At 56.3% G+C, this 9,772-nt stretch overlaps 1 protein-coding gene across 1 annotated transcript in view; it reads right to left on the bottom strand.

The window, feature by feature from the left end:
• The window catches only part of Erbb2 (erb-b2 receptor tyrosine kinase 2), a 24,725-nt gene extending 15,262 nt beyond the window's left edge, over positions 1-9,463 (bottom strand). The window contains exons 1-4 of the mRNA XM_050157156.1: positions 9,182-9,463; positions 2,548-2,699; positions 1,612-1,825; positions 447-581 (exon numbers count right to left, since the gene is read on the bottom strand). Coding sequence (XP_050013113.1) covers positions 447-581; positions 1,612-1,825; positions 2,548-2,699; positions 9,182-9,254 — 574 coding nt within the window. The 5' untranslated portion in view covers positions 9,255-9,463. The remainder of the gene's footprint in view (positions 1-446; positions 582-1,611; positions 1,826-2,547; positions 2,700-9,181) is intronic.
• Between the last annotated feature and the right edge of the window lie 309 nt (positions 9,464-9,772).

Here is a 9,772-nt window from a genome sequence, read left to right as displayed (position 1 = left end):
GGGGAGGAGGCTGTGAGGGGAGGAGGCAGTGAGGGGAGGAGGCAGTAAGGGGGATGCAATGAGGGGAGACAGTGAGAGGAGGAGGCAGTGAGGGGGAGGAGACAGTGAAGGGGAGGAGACAGTGAGAGGAGGAGACAGTGAGGGGGAGGAGACAGTGAAGGGGAGGAGACAGTGAGGGGGAGGAGACAGTGAGGGGGAGGAGACAGTGAGGGGGAGGCAGCAAGGGAAAGATTGGTAGGAGGAATATGTCAGCGGAGCCCAGGGGCAGATGCATAGTAAGGGGGAGGGGGGGGCAAAAGGGAAAGAGGTCTCAGCAGGTGGAGATCCTGCCTAAAGCGGGGAGACAGCAATAAGGACAGGAAAGGGGCATGGGTAGGGTGTTGGCTGAGATGGGGCTGTAGGTTAGGGATCTGGGTCAGGCGGGCTATCACAGGAGCAGGGCTTACAGGTCCGGGAGCGGTTGGTGTCTATATCTACAGGAGCCAGCTGGTTATTCTTGCGGAAGACATCCTTCCACAAAACAGTGTCCTGGTAGCAGAGCTGAGGGTTCCCTCGAATCAAAACTCCTCCCTTCAGGATCTCTGTGGGGAAGGTGGGGAAGTGGTCAGCTCCCTCCCGGCCTCCCTGGGGCCTCCTGCCTTCCCCAGTGAGCAGCCACACACAGGAACAACCCAGGACGAGGAAGAGGGGATCGGGTTGGCAGAGTGGTATGTTCACGTGGATGGGGGTCCCCGGCTGCCTTTTGCCTCACCCCGCGCACACTGTGTGGGGATAAACAGAGAGGCTCCGAGGCAGGGGGATAGCTCAGTGGCAGAGCAAGCACTCAGCATGCACCAGAACAACAACAAAAAGTCCCTAAAGTCTGAAACCCCACTTTACCACCGACTGGCTGTGTAACCTTGAACAAGTCATAGCTCCTCTGCATGCCTCGAATTCTCATCTGTAGAGTGAGAAGGACGCTGGAGAAGGCGGGTGGTGGCATGCCTGTGATCCCAGCACTAGGGAGCTGAGGCAGGAGGACTGCTTGGGGCTATGTAGTGAGATCACGTCTCAAAACAACAAGACCAGAAAAACAAAATAAACATAACAGAAACAAACACACTCGGTGGGTTAGTAGCAGGACTTGCAGGATTGCAGCAGAACTGAACGGGGAGTCAGCATGCAAAACACCTGGTGCCCTGGGTGGGACAGGGTCAGGTCAGGGCTGCCACGTGCAGTTCCACGGATGGACTGTCTGTCCACTGCACACTTTGACACGGCCAAGACAAAGGGGTAAAAAAACAACAACAACAAAAAACCAACAAACAAACAAAAAACCAACAGCCTGTTCTCTAATAAATAAATCACGGATCTCCTGCAAGCTGCAACTTCCTGAAAAGGAGGGAATCAAACCTGGGGCCTTGCACATGCTAACCAAGCACTCTGCCACTGAGCCACCACACGGCCTTCTTTTTCTAATTGTCATAGGGGTGCAAAGAGAGGGAGGCTCTGCTGGCCTGCACACAGCTGGAGGTATCATATACAACCCCCACCGAGCCCCTCCTGAGCCAGAATGGCCCTAGTCAGCAAACAAGGCCCAAGAGGAGAAGCTTGCAATGGCGGCAAAGACACCTGTGAGACTTCGAAGCTGCAGCTCCCGCAGCCCTTCTTGGGCTCTGCTTGGGGCGGTGGTGACATTGTCCAGAGGGTCTCGGTTGTCTAGCACAGCCAGAGCATACTTGTCCTCAAAAAGCTGGGTCCCTCTCACGATGCGCAGTCTCTGCAGTGGGACGTGCGTCACCTGGTTATGAGCGATGAGCATGTATCCCTGAACTTCCTGGATGTCCTGGCGGGAAAGGCAGAGGATGGGGAAGGTAAGCGTGTCTGGGCTTGAGAAGTGCCTGCACCTCACAAGGCCTGAGGGCAACCCAGGGTCGGGGCTATGTCCTGCAAGGCCCCCTGGCCATGGAGTCTTGCCCCCTCAGGCCCTAGGATGATGGAGTCCTAGGCTACTCCCGACCTGGTCTCACCAGATCCGAGGCCTGAGGGACCAGGGCTGATAAGAATACAGGAACACTCCGGCAGCTGAAGCCAGCATCCCACCCTCTGCATATCTTTAGTTTCCATCTTTGACAGGTAGGGCCCGTGTAAGATGGCGTCTGTGATTTAACAGGCCATGTCTGTCCCTTGCAGTTGTCTCCAGGGCCTGTGGATACGATCTAAACTCCTCTCCCTCCTGCTATAACCTTCCCCCAGACATTTCTCTTGCATTCTTCACAAAGGTGGGCCCAGGAAATCTGCTCGTCTAATACAGAGATAGAGAAACTGAGGCCTGAGGCCTGGAGAGGTTAAAGGTCTAGACCACATTCACAGAACTGGACCTAGAACTATTCCTACATGAACAGTGAAGGGGAGAGCTGAAGCAGCCACTGCAGAGGGAGTCAACTGGGTTTACACAGGTATCAAAGGCATTCCTATTTGAGGAACCACAAGAGAGGACACAGAGGGAAAGGGTATGCCCTTCCTCACACAGCTCGAATCAGGGGGCTCAGCAGGACCCGGTCTCACCTGCAGGAATGAGAGGCTGGCATTGGCGGGCAAGTAGGTAAGCTCCAGGTTACCCTGGACCACCTGGCAGCCCTGGTAGAGGTGGCGGAGCATGTCCAGGTGGGTCTCCGGGCTGGCAGGGAGCCGCAGCTTCATGTCCGTGCCGGTGCACACTGGTGAAGGGGAGGATGTGGGTCAGGACACAGCTCATGACCTTCTCCAATCTAGTCGCCTCCTCCACACTCACTCCCTGGAGTCATGTCACCTCAGACAGGGAGAAAGCATGGCTGACGGCCTTTCCGGATGCCCATGCCCCTGCATCCACACGGTCTAGAGCAGAAGAATGCTCTCGTGTTTGGGAAGAAGTTGGCAAACGGGGGGAAGGCCCCCTTCTTAGCTGGGCCACCTTGTGCATTCAGTGGGGCCCCAATGTGTCAGCCCTTTAGGGCTTACCAACCATACAGGGTTTCGGCAGGCAAAGAAAGCCTCCCTTTGTCCCAGAACTGAGGGTGAAAAATCCCCGAAGAGAGGCGATGATGAATCAGACCCCTCTGGATACCCCCGTCGGCCTCCCAGGCAAATAAACTCAGGGCACCCTCCTTCTGCCATTCCAACACACCCACATGTCAACTCCTTGCTCAGGACATCCGCCCCCACAGGACTACCCAAAACATGGGCCAGGAAGATTGGCTGGAGTCACTGCTGGGACATGAGGGGAGTCAGGGGCCTGGCCATCATTGCAGGGCTCCCTGGAACACACCCACATGGAGAAGAAACGCCTAGAACACCAGCTAGGGGCCGCGGCTGCCGATCCTGACCAGGGAGAGGCACAGTCTGCAGGTTTCTACACCAGCTCCCTCACCCTCCTGGGGCAAGACTCCAGAAGCAGCTGGCAGGAGCTATGCCACGAAACTCCTGCCACAAGGGCACTATGTCAACGCTGCGTACCTGCCCGATGCCAACTATCAACTTGGGGTCCCAAGATGCACTGCCATCCCCTTGCCTGCCTGACCCCCAGGCTGGTTTCCTAGAGACCAGATATTCCCATTAAAGTCCCCAAACAGGAGAAGCTGCCCCCCCCCCCATCTAGGGGGCTCCAGGTAGCAGCTGGCACTGAGCCTACCAGCAGGGAAGAGATTAAAGTGCCCAGTTGAACTTGTTTTTCTGCTCGGGTGAGAAGATGAATCACCGGAGCATCTTGCCCAGGAGGTTGGGGGGAAGGCGGGTGGAGGTGTTGCCGTCACATACACAGGCCCACGGGTGCCCGAGCTGCTGAGAATCCCTATGGGTTACGGCTCCGCCTTCCAGCGACTGTGTGCAGATTCAAGAGACAGTACAATGACCAGCTTCGGGATCAGACTTCAGGAGCCCTGCTGTACCAGCTACATGGAAACTAAAGCCAAATCCTAGTTATCCTCCCGCCTCCGGATCTGGGGAGGGCTTGGGGGCAAGTTCCTGGGCTCCCAGGCTGCCTTCAATGGCCTCAAACTGAAGGCCTTCTAGTAACATTGACAGAGGCCTCTTCTTGCCCCTCTAGGCAGACAGGGAAGGGAGCAAGGAGGGCGGAGGGGAAGGAACAGAAATAGAAATCAAAGGCTCATCTCCTGGATAGAGGGGAGACAGCCAGGCCTGCCCACCCCATACCGCACCCACTAGCACCCTATCCTCTCTCTTTTCGCTCACCCCCCCCCCACCGAGTCTCCCAAAAGAAACAGGGGCAAGGGGTGGTAGCTGGGCCCAAAATAACGCCCTGCTGCCAGGACCTCCCCCAGCATCGCAGCTTCAGCTGCTTCCAGGCACAGCTGTCTCTAGGCCCAGATCCCAGGTCCAGCCTCACTGGGGACAGGATGGCAGAGCTGGAGTAGGGGCCCAGCCCCTGAGGCAGTTTACCCCCTCCGGCCCTCTGCGGCCTCATCTCCTAGGGGAAGGGACACCAGCTGTGGCAGCCAAGCAAAAGGAGAGCAACAATAGCAGTCACCATGGTAACCGAACTGAGTGCCTACTGTATACATCAGATTCGGAGGCTTACAAAGAAGGAAACTGATCCTCCCAGGATCCTAAAACAGGCTCAGCAGTAAATCACTTGCAGAGCGTGTACAAGGCCGGAGTCCCAATGCCAGCACCGCAACGCCCAAAAAACAAACCAACCAACCAAACCAAAACAACAGCAAAACCAGCAACCAAGCAAGGCAGGTGAGATCTGAATCCAAGTCTGCCTCAGATCCCCTGTTCCCTCCATGAAACTTCAGCGCACACACAAATAACAATGCCACACCCCCCACAAGCATAAAAACACACTAATTCTCCAGTGTGACCAATAAACACACAGGCTCAGGCAGGGCAGGGTGGCTGGGCCAGGCAGAAGGTCAGAAAGACTGGCAGCCACACCCACTAGCCAGTTTGTTTATCTGATTTGTGGTCGGTTTGAGTAAGAGTCTTAAAGTGTTCGCAGACAGGTGGGAAAATTGGTACCCTGAGACCTCCTCCAGGGGAGCTGAGAGCTGCCAGCTGACCCCACACCCAAGCACCACGCTGACAGCCAGCCAGGAAAGCCTCTGGATCCTTCCCAAGTCTCTGCTTCCCTCCCACTCCCCACTCTGTACCAGACTCACCCCATGGGCTCTGACCACAGTCCCCATAACCATCCTGGCCCATGAATTTCAGGGTGGGGCAAAAGGCTCTAATTCTACACAGGGATGCTCTCTGCCTCCAAGACAGAAGCCCCATCTTCCCACTCTTGGAGACGAAAGTAGTATAAAGCAAGACCATCCCAGAGCAAAGCCGGGGCTCACAGTGACAGCTGGACAAGTATCTACTGAATGAATGAATGAATGTGTGTGAATGAATGAGTGAGCGTGTGAATGACATCTAGTCAAGAGCCTCCAAACTGAAAAGGAGAAGTAACCATCCCTCTGCTCAGAGCTGGCCATGGTCCTTCAGGTCCCTCCTGCTGAACACTGGTAATCAAGGTTTAGCCCCCATTTAGGGCTCCTCAGGTGGGCTCCTGTCTCCCAGCTGGTCCTCAACTCCATTGTGGTCTGTCTTCCTTCTTCATTTGTAGTGTGGAGGACAGAGCCCAGGACCTCCGGCATGGGGGCGCCCCCAGCTGCTATCTCGCTCACAATATGAAAGCCAACACTTCCCTTGGTCTTCATAAACACTGCCAGGAAACTACCTACATCCCCAAAGCTCCCCAACCAGGCCAGAGGCCAGAGCTCTCTCAAATGACGCCAGGACTCGCTTGCCACACACACCTGCTCTCTGACGCGGGTGGCAGAGCAGAGCTAGACTCAGGTTCTTTTGTCCAGAACCCTAGCTCAGCTCCTCTTGGGCCACAGGGAGCATATGCTTAGCCCTCCGGGGCAGCAGCTAAATCAGACTCGGATCTCTAAAGCCAACAGTGACTGCGACATAGTTGGCCCCTCTGTGAATATTTACTGACCTCAACAAGTGGCAACAACTCTTCCTCCCTTCAGAGGGCCCTGAGAGTTAAGGGGGAGGAAGGGAGAAGCACTCTGTAAACACAAGCAAGCTCTGTAAACAGTCCGCAGCAACCCAAACACAGGTTTTAAGGATTCACCTACCACCACTGCGGACAATACAGGCCCCCTTCACATCCTCTGCCTGATTGGTGACCTAGCAAATAACAGAACTGTCACTCCAAGAGACCAGGAGAGCTGTCCACCGGTTGGGGACAGGAAAGGGGTTCTCCTCCCTTGATCGTTCATTCGCCCACCTTCCCAGGGCCTTCCTCTGCCTTCCAGCCCAACCTCCATTAGCTCCTCATGTTTCCCCTTGATCTGCCTACATTCCCATGGGCCTGTGGATCCCAGTGGTCTGGACACCTTCCTGCCCTCCGTCCCTTGCACTGCTGAGGGCCCAAGAGAAAGGCTAGCATGGGCTGGCCAGGAAGGGAGCTAATTCTGCACCAGGAAGGCATCTCAGGCCCCCATCTCAGGGCACCTTTTCCAGCCTGGGTTAGGGGCTGGGAAAGCCACACTGAGTAATAGCCCTTCTTCCCTGTGTGACTGCCTGACGGCCCCAAGGTCCATTTCACCCATTCCTGGTGGATGACAGAACTATGACCACCTCTTAAAAGCCTCTGATAAGCCTTTTCCTTTCTCTGAGGTTCGTTTTTTTTTTCATCTGTCCACCCACTTCCCAGGACAGTGCAGAGAGGGGACAAAGCCATCTACGGAAAAGGACCTGCCATGTAGGAGCGAGCAAACAGAGGTTTTTACAAGGCGAGAGGCAGGCATAGGGCAGTAGCTGGAAATAAGGAGAACAGAGAAAGCCCTTCCATTTCACTTTGAAATGCAATACATGTTCTTCTTTTTCTTGTTGGGGTTTATTTTCTTTGATGTAGTAGGAGTGCTTTGCCTGCCCTCATGTGTACACTACACACATGCCTGGTACCTGTGGGGGTCAATATTGGGCATCAGGTCTACAAAACTGGAGTGAGGAGGCTGTGAGCCACCATGGGTGCTGGGAACGGAGCCCATGTCCTCTGCAAGAAGAATCTACTTAGTCTCCTAGAGCAAAAGGAGGGAAGGGTTTGGAGAGAACCACACTAGAACTGAAATATGAACGAGCCCTGCAAGGTTAAAGACGTGTGTTCACTGCACGCCACGAAGCCTAGGGCCCTAAGGATCCCAACAACATCTTGACCCTCGGGCTCTCCCCAGATCTCCTTTCCCTACATACCTGCCCCCCACCAGTTCTGAGGTATAATCTGGAGCTAGGGGCAGCTGGATGGCGTTCTGCCTTTTTAATCATTCCTGGCAAGACAAACTGTCTTGTCCCTCTTCACCCAGCAGCCCCACCCCCACCCCATCCGGAGAACTGACCCCTCAGGTTCCCACTCTACAGTGCAAGGCCTCTCACTCCTGGCCAACTCCTCTCCCAGACTCAGGGGAAGGGCCTGGTCTCAGTTTTCTCAACAGAAAGTCCAAGGTAAGGATGCCCTCCTGAGAAACTGAAAGGAACCCTCATCCTTGGTCCTCAGCCAGGCAAGGGGCATCTCCCACTGTTTACAGCAGATATAGCCTACTACCTTGAGGGAGGAGGAGTTCCTGGAGAGGGCAGAGTTCATCTCGTGTCCCCAAGTCAGCAGAGAGGTTGCTGTTTGGCAACACAAAGCCCGACACACAAACATAGGACCATCATAAGCACCTCGGACATACAGAGGTACCCCACAGAAAGCACAGCAGTGGGGACTCTGGGGGACACACAGATGACACCCCAGCAATCTCCAGGCTCTCAGGCCTCTGGAGAACATCCATTGCTCCAAGAACCTGCTTTCTGTGTCTTCCTACAGCCTACTGAATCAGGAAGCTTGGTGCTCCCACTGTTCCAGGTAGATTCGTATTATGGTTTCAAGTATGTAACTGGGAGTCACACTGCCTAGGGTCCACCCCTTATTCGGTGACACTTCAGCTCTCCAGCCCGGGTTCTCACCCCGGCACAATGAGAAGCCTGCTAGTATTTCTACTGTGGAGTTGTTCTTAGGACTGAAGAAGGAATGCATGCAAACCACCCACTCACCGGGCCTGGCAGAGCAGACACACAGGGAGTGTATATATCAGCTTTTACGCTTCTGGTAGAAATGGACATACGGGTTAGTATATACCCTGCTGGGTCACCCTCCCAGCCCCCAGCACGAAGACAAGAGGCAAGAGAGCAACCCAGTCCTCGGTCTCTAGCTGACCTTACTTCTTTTCCATGCCTTCCCCTCAAATGCCCAGGAACCCTACACATTTTACTAAATGAAAAAACGGGGAACACACAACCACCCTTCAAGATCCGAGCTTTCCCAGAGTCCTAAAGCACACAGTTCTTGAAGAGGCTCTAAGGAAATCTGTTCAAAACAGAACTGTGGGGCGTGCAGCCCAGTGGTAGAGCTCTTACACGCGGAGACCGGGGGATGACAGTGCGGTAGGGGGTGTTCCATCCCCAGCACAGAAAAAAAAAAAACGAAAAAAGAAAAAAAAAAACTTGTTCAAAACAAATGCCTCACCCCCCTCCCGTCCCCCTCAAACCCAGACACCATCGAGAAGCAACTCAACTGGGGACCCGCCACTGGGTCCTCCCTGCTCAACTGGACAGGCTACTTTCCCCACCGCGCCCCCCTCCTCCACCGCGACCCCGCAGGAAGCTGGAGTAACTTACTAAACCCAAAGAGCCGGAGGGGGTGGGGAGGGGGAGGGGCAGGGCAGAGGGGACCCCCCGAAGGCATCTTGCCCAGTCCAGTCCGGAGGCGGAGGCTGCCAACTGGAAGAGCTTTGAGAAAGCGTGAGGGGGCTCGGAAGGGGGGAAACGCGCACGCACGCACAGCGCTCCGCACACCCTCCGGAGGAAAACTTTCAGACCAGTTTCAGAGAACTTTCCCCGAGAAGTTCCCGGAGCCTCTCTGAGCCCGGGAAGCTCCGGTGTGGTCAGCGGAGGCCGGTCCTGATCTCCAGTGTGGTCCTCCGAGTGACTGCCCCATCTCCAGCTGCTCTGATCCCCCTCCGGTCCGCGGCGCCGGCAGCCGGGATCGCCCCATCGCCCCGGACCGCCCGGCTGTAGGCGCTCACGGGGCCCCGAGGTCCCGGCCGCCCGTGGGGCCCCGTGGGCACAGCCGCAGCGGGCCGCGCCCTCCCCATGCCAGACCCACCTTGGGTGCCCGCGGCTCCGGGGGGCAGGAGGGCAAGGAGGAACCCCCAGCGACACCAGGCCGCCAGCTCCATGGTGTTCACTGCGGCTCCGGCCCCATGGCTCAGGCTGGACCAGGCTGCGAGTGCGGGGCGCGGCGAGGGCAGGCACAGGCGAGGCGCCGGAAGGGGCCGCCGGGGAAGGGGCGCTCCTGGGCTCTGGGTTCCCAGCGGCGGGCAATCTCAGTTCCACAACTTCACGCCGCACTTCCTCGAGCAGCCCTCCTCCTCCTCCACCTCCTCCGCCGCCCGTGATTGGGAGCCGCGCGCTCCCGGCTCGCCCCCCCACCCCTCCAACTGCATTCCAGCAAGGCTGGGAGTGGCTGCTCCCAGCTTCACTTTCTCCCTCCCGGCGCAGGCCTGGGTGCGTCGCGCCCTGCGCCCCGACGCCTGGCTAGCTCTCACCCATTTCTTAAAAGCAGAACACCCCTTTACCCCTCTTTGTTGTCTCGGGTTTTATCTTGAACGTTCCTGGGACGTTTGCATCAGACCCCATCACATTCTTAATATCAAATAGTGGGTCTGCCGCCACATCCTCAGGTAAAATCGACAGT

This window comes from Alexandromys fortis, unplaced genomic scaffold, assembly GCF_014885135.2.
Source record: "Alexandromys fortis isolate MF-2015 unplaced genomic scaffold, M_Fortis_MF-2015_v1.1 scaffold_31, whole genome shotgun sequence".
In the NCBI taxonomy this organism is placed as follows: Eukaryota; Metazoa; Chordata; class Mammalia; order Rodentia; family Cricetidae; genus Alexandromys; species Alexandromys fortis.
The sequence above is the reverse complement of the archived record's forward strand: the minus strand, read 5'-3'. Positions and strand labels throughout refer to the sequence as shown.